At 39.5% G+C, this 17109-nt stretch overlaps 1 protein-coding gene across 6 annotated transcripts in view; it reads left to right on the top strand.

The window, feature by feature from the left end:
- Positions 1–17109, top strand: part of PPARGC1A (PPARG coactivator 1 alpha) — a 467754-nt gene that overhangs the window by 415241 nt on the left and 35404 nt on the right. For all 6 annotated transcript variants that reach the window (XM_082462056.1, XM_082462052.1, XM_082462055.1 and 3 more), the window contains exons 3-5: positions 10142–10336; positions 13166–13288; positions 14163–14367. In XM_082462056.1, the coding sequence (XP_082318182.1) occupies positions 10142–10336; positions 13166–13288; positions 14163–14367 (523 nt within the window). The remainder of the gene's footprint in view (positions 1–10141; positions 10337–13165; positions 13289–14162; positions 14368–17109) is intronic.

Below are 17109 nucleotides of genomic sequence, written 5' to 3' on the forward strand. Positions count from 1 at the left end.
TCTTGAAGATACCAGTATGGGTTGGATTTGTTGAAAAACTTTTCATTAAAGAAGGACCACTTGTAATAGGCTTTGAGGTGAGAGTCAGAGATATGAAAAAAAATGAAGGGGAAAGGGGAGATCTTTCTAATCAAAGAGAAAATCACACCCAGTAGGACTAAAGATAGGCAGTAACACTGGGCCAGCTGTAGATAGTAAGAAGCAATCTCAGAGAAACCGCCTCTTTCTACATGGAAGGCCAACTCTGCTTCATGGGATGTAACTATATTTCTTCACCTTAGTCCCTACCTGTTGATAATGAACTGACATGTCTTTCCAACTGATTTTGTACCCCCCAAATGTGAATATAGATTAGACTAGCCCATGCCCACTTTCATTTTTGTTCTAATAATTTCTTCTGTAAAATCCCAACATATAAAGAAAGGGAGGGAGAACAAGTTTTTATCAGAAGTATCTGTTTTGATATCCAAGTCTGCTTATTAGCCACATGAGTTTGGGGCTACTACTAGGGTTAATGGTGGTTTAAATGAAATAATATGCATAAAGAAATTAACTCAGCACCATGCACATGAGAAACCCTCAGTAAAGGTCAGCTGCTGTTTACTATTTTTTAAATCAAAATAACATTTATATGTCATAATATTTTTGATACTATTTAAATGAACATAAAAAAGTGAAGTTGGGTTATAAGATAATGATTGGTATGTTATAGCAATCTTAGCAACTGATTATTTTGTACTTTGTTTTGATTGAAGAGGATGGAGAAAACGCTGCCTCATAGAAAGGAGTATTTGTAAATGGCTTCAGGTTTTAAACTGCTCATGTGCACATCTCAAGATATTTTTAAATCTTGAGACCAACACCAAATGATTCAACTTGGCAGGTTAAGGCAGTGGTGATCTCCACTGTGTTTATGATAAGATACATAACACAATTGAATGTACATTTTGCTTTCTAAAAGCAAATTATTTATATTTGTATATGAATTCAATTATATAAAATATATTATATACTAAAATATTTACAATCAATCCTTGTAGTAACTGTACTGATGTCCAAGGTTCCATGGAACACAGTTTGAAAAACCCTCTGGCTAAGAGTAATATATATTCCCAGCTTGTAGACGAGTATGTTATAAGGTATGAAATAAAGAAGCTCACTCTAATCCAGATAGATTATGTCAATTGTTTTCTCTTGATTAGTGAGCCTGATGCTCCTGCATGGACAGATAGTTAGTTGGTCTGGCATGATTTTTCTCTTGGCTCTTTTGAGATATTTGCGAATTAATTGCTTAATAATGCATTCCAGTATCTTTCCAAACACCAGAATTGGTGAGAGTAAATCTCTACATTTACAAGACCCATCCCAAACCCTTCCTTTACAAAAGATGGATTTACAGAAAATGCATGAGAAATGAATGGAAGCTATTCTAAATCAGAGCCTAAGATAAACATTATTATCAAGACAGATCTGCTGAGGGTGAGAAGAGGTGGGAATTACAGAGGATACAACAGTGGCAATAACAAAAGGATGAAAAGTCACATTATATTCTTAGAACTGGTTAGACTTTTTAGTTATTACTGATTCATTTTAATTAAGCTTCTACTATATGTCACATGTTTTAACCAGCGATCAGATGGACCTTGCAGGGCTTCTATTTTACACAGGCCATGAACAATTGTCATTAAAATATATACTAAGTTAAGTTTCAGTTAAGCAGTAAGTTTCAAAGGGAAAAATAAACCAGGAAGGTGGATAGACTGTGTTTGGAGAAGTTAGGAGGGTCTCACTGAGAAGGTAACATCTGAGTAAATAAGGGGATAAAGGGGGCAAGCCATGTGGCCTTCTGGCAGAAGCGCCTTCTAGAAAGGGGAAACAGCAGGTGCAGAGCCTTGGGGCAGAGGAATGCCTGGCATTTTTGTGATCTAGTAAGGAGCTCAGAGTGTTTGGAAAGGATTCAGCCTGATAAATGGGGGTGTTGAGAGCATCAGAGGCTATAGGTCTAATATAGGGCAACCAACAATGCATCTCAGTTAGCCTGCAGTAGTCTGGGTTAAGCCCCCAGTAGTTGATTGTTGATTATTCCCAGTCACTCTCAAAAGTGTTCTGGCGGGCTTCCCTGGTGGCGCAGTGGTTGAGAGTCTGCCTGCCGGTGCAGGGGACATGGGTTCGAGCCCTGGTCTGGGAAGATCCCACATGCCGCGGAGCAAGTAGGCCCGTGAGCCACAATTACTGAGCCTGCGCGTCTGGAGCCTGTGCTCCGCAACAAGAGAGGCCGCGATAGTGAGAGGCCCACGCACTGCGATGAAGAGTGGCCCCCACTTGCCACAACTAGAGAAGGCCCTCGCACAGAAACGAAGACCCACCCAACACAGCCATAAATAAATTAATAAATACTTAAAAAAAAAAAAAAAAAAAAATTAAAAAAAAAAAAGTGTTCTGGCTTGGATGATAAATTATATGGTGATCCTAGGCTGGTAGGTCACTCTTAGAACTTTGACTCTTACTCTTAGAGACATGGGAAGCCATGGAGGGCGTGGTCAAAATTGAGGCAAGATAAGACTCAAGGTTTATCAGGACCGCTGTCTTCTGGGTTGAGAATGGACTATTGGGATGGACTATTGGGATGGACTAAATGGACTATTGGGATGGGGTGGAAAGTGGCAAGGGTGAAAACAGGAAGCCAGTTGGGAGCCTATAGAATGACCATTCTAGCATGTGCAGGGCAGCCGGAATTGAGTTGTTTGACTTGAGCCATACAGATAGCTGGTGGTCCAAATGGGACGAGGATCCATTCTCTTGACTTCCAGTCTGCTGTTCTTATAACCTGCCCAGTTTCTCTCTTGGTTTAAACTTGAGGACAAATGGAATGCCTTACTGGCTCTTTTCAGGTCTATTAAGCCTCCTGTTTGATGACACAACCCAGTTGCTTCCTCTATATAGTGTGAGGAATAGACATGAAACATCTCCCCCGCCCACCCCTTAACTAGCTCATTTTGAGTGCATCAACCAGGATTTTCTTAGGCCTTTCTCTTGAACTTCTGTATTTACACTTTTGGCTCATGTGACCTCTTCAGAATAATGAACTCCATATGTTCAGGACATGCTTATTAACTCATGAGTGTGTGATGTAAGCTAATAAGTTAGTATAGAGCCTAAGTGCAGATGTGAACCTAAATTTTATGCCTGCTTAAATAGGAGCGTAAGTATTAACAGGAATTAAATGGACTCCCACAGGTAAATATATCTACGGAGGGAATCCTTCAGTTTTGCTTGTATTTATTTCCGCTTGATCCTTATTTTATTTTATTTTTGCAGGAGTTATCTTCAGTTTTTGTTCATTGCTTTCTTCAGTTAGAGTGGATAACTGGGAGGAAGAATACATGCACTGATTATACACTTACACAGTCAATGACAATTGAATATGTAGAATACACTCAAGAGATTGAGATGCACATATACATAGATTCTGTTTCAAATATGTCCTTGAAATGCAGACTTGTATGTGTTGAGGGGTGTGGTGTGTGTAGACACATTTATGTACACGATATTTTAAGTAGCCTATAGTTTCATGGGGAGTTGCCTAGACAGTGAAATTTAAATTTGTTTCTTCCTGTTAGCCACTATATCGTACAACCAGCAACTCTGGCATCTGACAGGGCAAATACAGTGGCACCTAATGTACTCATTGTATCTCTCCTGGGAATAAAATAGAGGGATAAGCTAACTTTTGGGGTATTTGTAAGAAATGAATAGATGAGAAAGTATTTTTTATAAGAAATGTGTGATATGATGTAAGGTGGTCTTTATTGTCTTGATTATTTTTCTGCTGGACATATATGCTTGAGATTTCTTAAGTTGTTTTTTTTTTTCTGCCTTCAAGTGACCATCCCATTTTCAAAGCCATTTATTCCAGATGCTAAGCAAAAAGTTAGTGGAGTGTTTTAGAGACTCTTCCTATGGAATGGGGTAAGAGATAGCAACCTATAAGAAGTGCCATGTGGGGATTCTGCCCGATTCGGAGTGTGAGAAGGTGGACAGACATGCTGTTGTTTCCCATGCCTGGGTGTAAGCAAAACAAGAAAAACCACAGTGGATTGTAGAGCATTCAAGGAGAGAAAGAGAAGAAAGAAGGAAAAAGAATTGTTTGAAAATAGTATTCAAAATATTTAACAACCTCTTCAGCAAAGACTCAGACTACTCAGAGCAGACATGTGCAATAAACAATTAGTGAAGTGTTATCTGTCCTCATTAAAATGGTTTTTAAAAAAACTAAAAACCTCAAATTCTATTTCAGGGGTTTAATCTGAATTGTTATTTTTTATTTCATTTCAGAAAAAAAATTTTTTCTTTATTTTGAATTCAGCTTCTTGCAAATCTTGAATCAAACTTTATACATCAAAACCAACCTTGATACATGCAAACGTTTTTTGCCTTTTTGTGCATGAAACAGTGGTACAGCACTTTATATATGGTGATTCAGGAAAGGGACGCCTATGATCAATTGTATTCCTTATTTGAGCCCCTGAATCTATCATAAAATTCACTTTCTTATTTATTTATTTCAACTCCTGGTGGGGTCTATTGGAACAAATGATCCAATATAGTGGATAATCCAAAAATGTCATTTATATTTGGCTTCAGAATACATTACCAGATGTTACTCTAGCAGAATTCCCTTCTTAATTAGGCCTCACTTAAAGTAGGAGTTAATTTTGTCTTCATTAGCTGCTTCCAAATCAGCAGGATGGGGCAAGAAGGAAGCCCAAGGCATGCTGGGAATTTGGGAGGAAGCTGGCCCAGTGCTAAGAGTCGGCGGTAGAACGTGCTCAAAGAATGAAATTCAAATACAGGTAATCAAGATGATGGGCATATACACAGGAGATGTTTATTGAGCACCTTCTTTAAGAATTCTCAGGCCTTTATCAACTCTTTTTTTTTCTCCTTATTACTCATGAGTGCAGAAAAATTCTGTAATAGGAATTCGGCAGATAACAACTCGAAATTTTACATAGTAAAAAAATAGAGGCTCAGAGAGGTTAAGTGACCTCTCACACAGATTGATCTCGGAGTAAACAGCCCCTAAGGTATTGAAACTGATTAATGAATGATAAGAAGACCCCACTGTTTCCTTCTTATTGATGATTTGACTAATGAGGAAGCAAGAATTCTCCTGGCCTAATTCGCATTAAGAGAGCTAAGATAATGAAGCTGTGATTAAATGGCTATTAAACTATTTTTATCAAACAGAGATCAAGCGAGTGTAAGAATCTGGGGATGCAGAGTATAATTGCAATTCTACAAGATGTGGAAAAAATTACTATCATAAGCAGGGCATGGTCCTTCCAGAATAGTCTGCATTAAAAATCTTTGGGATACCTCATGCAGTTTTGCACTCTGTGTTTCTCCCTTCAGGCATCAGCACCTCAGAGTCCCTCACCTCCTCCTTAATTTAGTGGATTTATTCACTCTGTGTGCATTTGGGTGAGTTGAATGCATTGTCTACCCCACCATGTGTAACTGGTTGGAAGATCGTTTTGCCAACTGCTCACAAAGGAACAAGGCCTAGATATTATACACTGGATCCCAAATTTCAATCTTGAGGTGACTTGGGGTGTGTGAAGGGGCAGAATCTACCTTCCTTCAACTGTACCTTTTGAATTATATCACACTTAGTGCAATTCATATAGGGACCCGACAGTTCCAAAGAGAGGTAATGAATCTTCTGGTTTTATTGACTGTTCTGAACTATCGTTTATTAAGGACACGATATGGCTTCTGATTTGTTGCACATTCTGAATTGTGGTTTGTTAGTATACATGTATGTGTATCTGTCACCGGAAATTCTTTACACCTTGAGTGAGTTTTTGTTGCTATGCCTTCTTTATTCCTGGAGAGCCCTTAGAGATTGAAGTGTTACAGTCACAAGGACCTTTATTTAGGTCAGAAGAATAGCTGCGGACTTCCTTTATGTAAGGAGAGGCCAAGGTTGAAACCCATCGTGGGAAATGCGGCTTGATAGCCACAGAGTTGCACATGGAAATGTTCCTTGTCTGCTTCCCAACCTTACTTCTGCCTTTCTGCCCCCAGAGGAGACTGGGCTATTTGTGTAGCTGTAGATCACCACCCAGTTGGTGATCTGCTCTCTCTTTTTCACCGCACTGCTTTTCTTTTCCTAACTTACATGGAGCTAATTAGTATATTTTTATAAAAACAGTAATTTTGAACAATTAGAAAGCAGTATCAGAGCCGAGTCTTGGAAAGGTTATCTTGCAATGGCATTTTTCCTGACTCATGTATTTCCCTGCCCTGTGAACAGACATGTGTTAGTAGGCCAGTGGGCTTTGTCTGCAGCGACTTTCATTTATTTGCTCTGTAAATTGGGACTGAAGCAATAATGGAAAGTGACATTAATCGTTTGAGTTCTTTTGGTCACATGCGTTGCCTTCTCTGGGGTGTTCAATTGTTGAAACTCATGCCAAATTAATTGAAATTGTCAGAATGAGGGACAGTGTCCACTCAACTTTACATGTACGAATATCTGTTGAGCTTCAACACAGAAGTGTCATCAAACTTTCTTCCCAGTCTGCTATGACGGAAGAAAACAGAGATTTTGAAATCATAGCATTCGTGTCTACCTTAATTCAAGAACAACTTTATTAAAACAAATGGTCTTGGAGCACCTCTCTGAGTCACACATATACAAGGATGATAATAAAAAGGTTTAATAATTATTTCTAATGGACACTGCCTGTAAATAATGATTACAGTCCCACTGTTCCATACTGATTTAAGACCAGCCTGCCCCTCCTCCATCCCCCTCCCCCTCCCCCTCCCCCCTCCCCCTCCCCCCTCCCCCCTCCCCCTCCCCCCCACACAATGCCAGTCTTCCATTCCACAAACCCTCCCCTCCCATGGTGGTTTCAGGAGAGAGGAGACTTTAAATAGTTGGTGGTTTAATCAAGTCTTGTAAATTAATTATGACATTATCAAGCTCCAGTATTTCTGCCATTGTATTTGGTGTACACTCACCCAGGCTTATTAAAGGAACTGAAGAAAACTAGTTAATTTAAGTGTTCTTTGTCATTTTGACTTGATTAGAATCATCGTCGTTTGTTTACACTAGGGATAGAACTAAGACACTATTGTATTATGTGATTGAAAGCAAATAGGGGCTTGTAGTATTGCTGGGAAGCCAAATGCAAAATTTAAATTGGAGTAAACAAAATTACTCATTTACTGGTAAACATGCTTAACTATTTTTCCTGAGCTCTTTTTGAACTTCAGTGAAGTAAGCCTTTCTGAAAACTGGGATACCTGGAAAAAATGTCCAACTTATTGAAAGTGCTTGTGTGTGTGCTTGTGTGTGTGTGTGCATGTGTGTGTGTGTGTGTAAGCATGCATGTGTGTGCTTGAGTCATTTTCAAAGATTATATTTATTAGGCAATATGGGGATACTTATATTAGTGTAAATCTGATTTTGAGATTTTGAGATGCTTTTGAAATGATTTAAAATAATATATATTTCATTTAAATATATATTATTTTAAGATGATTTAAAATAATATATATTTCATTTAAATATAACTTATTCAGAATAGTTTAATAACCTGAATTTGGTTTTTGGTACGTGGGAGAATCGAAATCAAAATTAAAAGGGAGAGATTGGCATCTTTGGATACCAGATTATGATCCTCTGCAGAAAATAGGAGCAAATTATTTCAGTATCTTTATTATTAAGGTTACATGGACAGAGTCCAGAAGAGTTGAGGGTGAGGGGGATGCTCAATAAAGTCTTGTTATTGAATTGAGCAATTTGGATTTTAAAGGATTGACCAATTTATGGAAGGAAGTGGTGCAATTTTGAAGTTAACATTTCACACCTTTTTTTTTTTTTTTTAAAGATTTCCATGTGCCCTTTTTTCTTTCTTTCTTTCTTTCTTTTTTATTCATTTATGGCCGTGTTGGGTCTTCGTTTCTGCGCGAGGGCTTTCTCTAGCTGTGGCAAGCGGGGGCCACTCTTCATCACGGTGCGCGGGCCTCTCACTATCGCGGCCTCTCTTGTTGCGGAGCACAGGCTCCAGATGCACAGGCTCAGTAGTTGTGGCTCACGGGCCCAGTTGCTCCGCGGCATGTGAGATCTTCCCAGACCAGGGCTCGAACCCGTGTCCCCTGCATTGGCAGGCAGATTCTCAACCACTGCGCCACCAGGGAAGCCCCCTTTCACACCTTCTGATTAGGGTTTACCACCTACACTAGAGTCTAAAAACTCCTAGAATTGTTACTCCACACTGTGTGCCCCAAACCACTTGACTCACAAGGTCAAGTACAGGGCCATTAGGGAGATGGAAACAAATGTTAAAAGTGCCAAATAAAGTCTACCATGAGTATCTATGGCTCTTCTTGCTTTCTTAAATCCAAAACAGAAAGACGTTCATAGTTTTCCTCCTGGATGGAGAATCATCAGTAAGGAGGGAAAGCAATTTTTATGTGAAAATAGAATGTATACATGATAAACGCCTGCCTAATTTCTCTAGTAATACAATTTGATTTTCTGATTAGCTGTCTTATTCTGTGATTCTTGTAATTTTGTCAGGTCAATTAACTGGAGTTCAGTGCTAGAGAGAAAGGAAGTGTGGCACTGCTGACTTCGTTAGATGTCAGCAGCTTAGGTGTATTTTGTAATAGGATCTGCGTGGGATAATTTAGCTGATATGGTTAATGTCATAGCATACAGAACTTAAAAAAATGACTTATGAAGCAGGTCAGATTGGACAACGTGAAGTGCTAAAAGAAGGAGAAGAAAGTGATCTACACAACGTATATTTTAGGTAAAAAAATGCAGATCAATGAATTATTCAGCAAGTAATCAATGACTGTCTATACTGTATGCCCCGCATTGGCACTGGTTGCCCACATACATAAGAATATAGCACATTGACCTATAGACAAGGGGTATAAGCTCCAGTTTGGAAGATCTTGAGTTTTTTTTACAGAGTGCTGAAATAAATGAATATTCTCTTTTATAATACATTGTTTACAGATTCTTTCCTTCCCCTGGTGGGTTCTCAGAGGGGCAGAGTTTTGTCTTGTTTCTCCTTGTGTCTCCAACACTTAGCATGGCCCTGACATACAGTAGGTGTTCAAAAATATTTGTGCAATGAATAACTGAAGATGAGCTTTCCAAGGAAGTGTTGGTGGAAATGAGTGTGGCAGGTGGGAAAATGAGTTAAACCATGTTTGGAAGAGCCCCTGTTAGAGGCGATGTTGCCCTAGAAAAGTACCCCTGGTCACAAGAAATGAATGCATTCAAGAGATGTTACAAAGTAAGGCTCTACTTAGTGACTGGCCAGGTACAGAGAACTCAAGGTGGTTCCAGAGTTTAGGGTCTGAAGAATTGTTATCCAAACCCAGAAAGTCAAGAGAAACAGCAAGTTTTTTGGTTTTGTTTTTGGTTTTTGGGGTTTTTTTCCACGAAAGGTCCTCAGTTTGGATTTTGAGATAAGGGAGCTCTTATCAGGTAGAAATGTCCAGTAGGCAGTTATAGATTTATGGCTAAAGTTGGGAGAGATGTCAGGGAGAGAAATAAATGTCTGTGGAGTGTTCAGTGATGAGATTATAATTGAAACCATGGAAGTGTATAGTTTTTCTTGGTATAGTTTCAGTTTGTGGTGGTGTTCAAACAGAGGGTTATCTAAACATTTTGGTGGGTATGCTGTACAGGAGATTGAAACACTATATCTGATGATGCAATAGATGATAATTAAAATGCTCTCAAGCCCTGAGATTCTCTAAATCTTCTCTTTTAGTTAAGGAAACAAGACATAAATATACGGAAAATGACTGTGAACAAGACAGAATCGTATTTAGCAGTGTTAACACCGACACAATAAATAGCTAAATTGGACAGCTCAACAATCAGAGATTGGTACACTAAAGGTATTAATTGATTGCGTGATTCAGACCAAAAGGGATTTGGAATTTAAGGAAGACGTGATCTTGTGTTCTGGCTCGGACGTTCCAAATTTCATGTATCGCGTATTCATTTGGGTAAACATATTCAGTCTATGCTGATTAATAGATTACTCATCTCCCAATGTGAACTAACTCATGACTTCTTCTGTTTTATTGTTTTTTGCAGAAGATAGATGAGGAGAATGAGGCAAACTTGCTAGCAGTCCTCACAGAGACACTGGACAGTCTCCCTGTGGATGAAGACGGATTGCCCTCATTTGATGCACTGACAGATGGAGATGTGACCACCGAGAATGAGGCCAGTCCTTCCTCCATGCCTGATGGCACCTCTCCGCCTCAGGAGACAGAAGAGCCGTCTCTAGTAAGAACCCTTCCTACTGTTTAACAGGAATTGGAGTTGCCTCTGGCTACCCGCTGCGTGGGTATGATGTAGTAACAATAAGGTTTGGATTTTTCATTTAGACTGATGCCAAAATAATCCCCAAGCACACTCAGAGTTGCAAATTCTGTGATTCTGTGTTGAAAAATGTTGATAATACAGTCTTCATGTGGTCTCACTGCAGTTTTTTAAAACTACCTTTTGTAGGTTTTTATATCTTTTAGTATTATTGTTATTTATGGTTAGAAACTTAGAAAATGTAGACAACTAAAAAGAATAGACAAAAAGTTCACCTGTAATTTCAAATAATCCCTAGTATCAAAAATTATTGAAATCTCTTGTTTTAAGATATATCATGAACACGTTCGTGAATTTTAAATAGATGCATAATTTTGAATGGTTGCGTAGTATTTTATTGTTTGGAGATGAACTAATTTATTAAGCAATCCCTTATGGTGGGGATATTTAGTCTTTTTCCTATTTTTTTTCACCATCATAAATTGTATGATAATTGACATATTTGTAGTTTTATTCTCATGCATATTATTTTAGAAATAGAAGGTAGATCAAAGAGTATGCAGTATTTCAAGGCTTTGGATCCATAATTCTTATGAAGACTGGAAAATAATAGCACATTTGCCACCTAAGTTACCTAAATTTATGGTAGGCAATGAAGAGTAGATTTATTGGCAATGAAGAGTGTATTTTCTTTTCAGTGCAGTACTCGACCAGGATTTTATTAGTTCTAAGACACAGTTTACCTTCTCAGCTATGGTAGCCATTTGTCATTCCCCATAAATCTGATGTAAAAGCATGCAGTGTAAATTGTGGAATGCCATCCTGCAAACTTTAATAGTGTGTTTTGGCCTGCCATTTAGGTGTTGTTTCTCTCCCGTCTCTAAGTTTCTATATGTTAAAAGCATTCCATGTAAACCTGTGGAGACCCTACTTATATGCCTTTCCATTTCGAGATTTCTGGTTTAGAGGAGAATAGCTCATAAGCAATGGTAACATATGTATTCCCCAGTTTTTCCATGTGCCAGTGTCATTGGCTTTGCTGCCGAAGACTCTGATTTCTTTTTTTTTTTTTTTTTAATTAATTAATTTATTTATTTTTGGCTATGTTGGGTCTTCGTTTCTGTGTGAGGGCTTTCTCCAGTTCCGGCGAGCCGGGGCCACTCTTCATCGCGGTGCGCGGGCCTCTCACTGTCGCGGCCTCTCCCATTGCGGAGCACAGGCTCCAGACGCGCAGGCTCAGTAGTTGTGGCTCACGGGCCTAGCCGCTCTGCGGCATGTGGGATCTTCCCAGACCGGGGCTCGAACCCATGTCCCCTGCATTGGCAGGGAGATTCTTAACCACTGCGCCACCAGGGAAGCCCCTAGACTCTGATTTCTTTACATGGATACCCAACGATTTTCATCCACACAGTGGTTTCAGTTGGGAGGGGCTGTTGACTCAGAGTCATACTACATATCCCATCAGGGAGGTCCTGGAAGGCCAGCAAGTCAAATGAAGAGAAAGAGGTCAAAAGAGAGGAAATGCTTTGCCTAAGCCAGAACCCAGATCTCTTGATCTACAGGCCAGGACTCTACCTACTTAAAAATTCTTTTTAGTGAAAGCCACTCTTTTATCTGAAATATTATTTGAATCAGTAGTGTTTTACACTTGATTGTGAAACATGATTCGAAGCATCACAGAATCTTTTCTTTATTGCCCCTTGATTCATTTGGGTTATTGAGGGGGAAATGTACAGCCCCCCCCCCCAAATCCCCTAGTCTTCATTTAGTAAAGCAGCTTTTCTCACCTCATAGGTATTTGGAAATCCTTTTAGGAAGATTCTTCTGGCTTACTTTATCTAAAAGAAAAATTAAGGTAGATACTACTAAGTCTCAAATGTAGGAGAAGGTAACGCTTTCACAGTTTGTAGTGTAATGCCAAACTTTTTCTTACTTTTTTTTTTTTTAAATTTAATTATTATTATTATTATTTTTTTTAATCCATTTTTTTTTTTTAATAGCTACTTTATTTATTTATTTATTTATTTTATTTTTGGCTGTGTTGGGTCTTCGGTTCGTGCGAGGGCTTTCTCTAGTTGCGGCAAGCGGGGGCCACTCTTCATCGCGGTGCGGGGACCGCTCTTCATCGCGGTGCGCGGGCCTTTCACTATCGCGGCCCCTCCCGTTGCGGGGCACAGGCTCCAGACGCGCAGGCTCAGCAGTTGTGGCTCACGGGCCCAGTTGCTCCGCGGCATGTGGGATCTTCCCAGACCAGGGCTCGAACCCGTGTCCCCTGCATTAGCAGGCAGATTCTCAACCACTGCGCCACCAGGGAAGCCCTAAATTTAATTATTAATTAATTTATTTATGGCTGTGTTGGGTCTTCGTTTCTGTGTGAGGGCTTTCTCTAGTTGCGGCGAGCAGGGACCACTCTTCATCGCGGTGCGCGGGCCTCTCACTATCGCGGCCTCTCTTGTTGCGGAGCACAGGCTCCAGACGCGCAGGCTCAGCAACTGTGGCTCACGGGCCCAGTTGCTCCGCGGCATGTGGGATCTTCCCAGACCAGGGCTCGAACCCGTGTCCCCTGTACTGGCAGGCAGATTCTCAACCACTGCGCCACCAGGGAAGCCCCTTTTTCTTACTTTTTAAAAATGTTTCCTTAGTGCTATTGTGCTAAGGTGTGCTATGATTAGAGTGAATTCATTTTTGTAATTAAAATTAATTAATTTTAAGTTTAAAATTTCAACAGCTTATTCTAATGCTGAAAAGATGCCTAACGTTTCTTGCTTTCTCTCTTCCTTGATATGTTTCTAGCTTAAGAAGCTCTTACTGGCACCAGCCAACACTCAGCTAAGTTATAATGAATGCAGTGGCCTCAGTACCCACAACCATGCAAACCATAATCACAGGATCAGAACAAACCCTGCAGTTGTTAAGGTACAAATGTAAAGTTTTTTTTTAATACAGGAGGGGAAGTCACAAGGGACTTTGGCTTAAAGCTATAAAATAAACAATAGGTTTCTATGTGTTAATTCAGCTGGAATCCTGCAGCGGCTTCCTAATGGTGAAACAGATTATGAAATGGGTTTCCAAAAGCAATACTCTACCTATTTTAAACTAGGAAGAGTTCATCAACGCTTTGTCTTTGGACGATTGAAATGAAAGTTCTACTGTCTGTTACTTCTTGCCTACTTTATTAATACACGCAGCAACGTGGGCTACAGTACAATTTGCTGATAGTCTGGTATCATCTATGAGTGACTTTAAGATGCTGGATTGCCATTTTACCAGCTGTCTAACCTGAGAAAGATTGCTCTGGAATCACCACAAAAGATCTATCTCTGCCATTAATTGCATGGAATGCTGGCAATGACATAATTCGGTTAGCGGGCTGTATTAAACAATGTTTGTCTTGCCATTCACTGTGAGTGAAAACGGAGCGTTAAGGGGTACTTAAGAGAATTGTGAATACTGGGCTCCGGCAATCAGTGGCAAATTAAGGTTTAAACCGGCTTTTTTTTTTTTTTTTTTTTATTCACAGTAAAGGCGCTGTAGGGTCTTGTTAGTTACATGTTGCTGAGTAGGAACATTGAAATGTAGGAGAAATGAAATAAAAAGCTGCATAAATGTCATTTAGGAATTTTAAATGTAATTTTCTTTCCTTGTTCTGCAAACAATTATTCACAGCTCATAGATCTAGTACACTTAGACTGAACACTTCATTGAAAATCTCATCTCTTCAGAAAACCTATATCCATTCTGATAAGGTTCAGTTCACCAATTTTAGCTTTCTTTATGCCTTGCTTTTAAGACCGAGAATTCATGGAGCAATAAAGCGAAGAGCATTTGTCAACAGCAAAAGCCACAAAGACGTCCCTGCTCGGAGCTTCTCAAGTATCTGACCACAAATGATGACCCTCCTCACATCAAACCCACAGAGAACCGGAACAGCAGCAGAGACAAATGCACCTCCAAAAAGAAGGCCCACACACAATCTCAGTCGCAACATTTACAAGGTAGGCTGTGGACCCAAACACAAGCTGCGGGTGAGGGCGCAGAGGGCAGGGCAAGCCTGCACTGGGCTGAGGAGACCCAAACTTCGGGCTTCTGTTCCATCGGTGTCTCTCTTGAAGGAGAATTCAGCACTTTATGATAGCTGGGGGAAAAAAAATCCTTCCTTGGACACAGGTTGAACATATCCTATTTAGCTGAGATACAGCCTAATTCACAGTCACCAGAAGGCACCTGAAATGTTAGCCGGGTGGGGAGCCAGGGGTGGTGCAGAGGGAATTGCAACATCAGATGAGGTTTGTAGGAACCTCTGAATTGCTGAAACAACTGAAGCTCTGAGCAAGCCGGGCTAGCCAATTCATGAAAGAGCTTTTATTTTTTCCCTTCCAATAATGGAAAAAAAAAATGAGGCACTGTTGATTTGCTTGCTGTCTATCCCTTATGAAATAGTAAATAGTATTTACACAGTCTCTCATTTATGATGTGCATTCTTCTTTTTTCTAGACTACATGGTATACTCACAAATTTTATTTTGTAAATAAGGATTTGGAAATTCCTGGATATTTAAAAAATTTGCTTTCTATTTAAAAAATATAAGCTTATATTGCACTAAACATCTGGGGTGATTTTTATTGTCCCCATACGTTACTAGAAGGCTGATACTCCTGAGGCAGATCAGGGTGATTTGGGGAAAATCTCTGTTAGCAAAGATACATTTTCTTTCTTTCTTTTCTTTCTTTCCTTCTTTCCTTCCTTCCTTCCTTCCTTCCTTCCTTCCTTCCTTCCTTCCTTCCTTCCTTCCTTCCTTCCTTCCTTCCTTCCTTTCTTTCTTTCTTTCTTTCTTTCTTTCTTTCTTTCTTTCTTTCTTTCTTTCTTTCTTTCTTTCTTTCTTTCTTTCTTCCTTCCTTCCTTTCTTTCTTTGTCTTCCTTCAAAATGTTCTAATTGTAGAGGCCCAACGAGAGCCTGTAGAAAGTTGCCGTTGCTTTAAAATATTTAACTTCCACGTCATCTGTACCTCTGACTTTGTAGTGGAAGTAGACACGTTCTAAAATAGCAGTTATAAACATCCACCTCTTTTTTTTTTTCCCTTTTGTTTCCCCAATTCCCCTTCCAGCTGCAGAGTGGTAGCCCCTGATCCCTGTTTTGAACCATGATTATTTCATACAGGTATGCTGTTGCTGCTGCTTTTAATACGTCTTTTCTTCTCCAGTGTTTTGAATTTCCCTCTCTCATCCCTACCTCACCATAAACCCGGGATTTTCGTATTCCTTTAATATTTTTAATTGGCTCTCAATTAGATTTTCCCTGGTGGATATCTCAAAATCACCGTCCATCCCTTTCTGTCCGTTCAAGGAAATATATTTATCAAAATGGGCCACAGTCTCTCAGTTTGCTGCACCCTGACTGGCCTCTCACATGCATGCGCTGGAACAGTTTTCTCAGTGCAGAACCAGACATGCTGTGGGATTCTAGTGGGTGACCTGAAATGAGGAATTCACTGGGCTACTCCCCATGGGGTCCTGGTCATATGTTCATTTTCTGGAGCTGAATCTGAAGCCCCAAACTTGCTGGAACCCTGTAGTCAGTGAACCTAGTCCAGCAACACATGTTTTAAAGTGGGGGGTTTTTTGTCTTTTTTTAAAATTTTACTTGGTCCTTTTGGATTTCGAGGGTTTATTAATTTTGTCAATCCATGTACCACTAAATATTATTGTAATCTGTTACAAACCATGGCAGTGAAGAACTAAATTGGCCTGTGAAAGACATATACTTTAGATAAAACCTGCTGTATGTAGGGTTTTTTTTTTTTTTAAGGTATATATCTGTGGTGAGGCATCAAAAGTATATCCCAGAATAGAACAAAGCTCGTTAAACAACAACAACCAAAAAAAAAAAAAAAAAATTCCTGTAGTTACTAGAGGTCTAAAAGAAAATAAACACGCAAACATGGCTGGCTGTTAATAACCAACAGGAAATAAATGCTGGGTTTCAGGGATTATTTAAATTATTATTCAAAATTTTAATGTAGAAAATATATGAACAATTAGAGACAATTAACTAAGAGGATTTTCTGAGGTTGCCTTATTGAACATATTGTCATTTTTTTGCACGGAGCTTCACGTGTACTCTCTGTACCATTGTAGGGTCCAGTTCTTTTCACTTCCCTAGGATAATGGTCTGGACTTTGGCGATTGTGTGGTCCCATTTATTCATTTATTGATTCATTTACTAATGCAGTCATTCATCAAAGATGTCATGATCTTCATGAAAAAGATTCATTCCTGTCCTCAAGGATCTTAGAGTCTCTGGTCTACCAGTCATCGCAACAGTGTGGATTAAACTTCCAGTAAACCAAATCAAAGCTCCTCTAGTGGTAGTTTTTGTGAGCGTGGGCTTATATTGGGATTAGATTCTGGATTCGCTTTGAAGCTGTACCCTTCCCGTGGCCCTCATTTCCTGTTTGCATTTTGTCCCACGAAATATGACCACTGCCTGTTCCTTTCCTTCCATTGCCATAGGCCTTACTTTTACCCAACTATCAGAATTTGGGGGCTCTTCCTTTAAGCATTCCAGATAGGCTACCCTACACCTTGAAAACTGGAATTTCAGTGACTGATTTTCAATGTACATTATTGTGTGACATCGCACATATTCATACCTGGTGATATTTTGTATAGAACCTTTATGTGTTATCTTAATTATTATTTGAGCACCATAGAAGTTGGTAAAGTTCCTTCATAAGTGT

Source organism: Balaenoptera physalus (genome assembly GCF_965194825.1).
Source record: "Balaenoptera physalus genome assembly, chromosome: 5".
Lineage (NCBI taxonomy): Eukaryota > Metazoa > Chordata > Mammalia > Artiodactyla > Balaenopteridae > Balaenoptera > Balaenoptera physalus.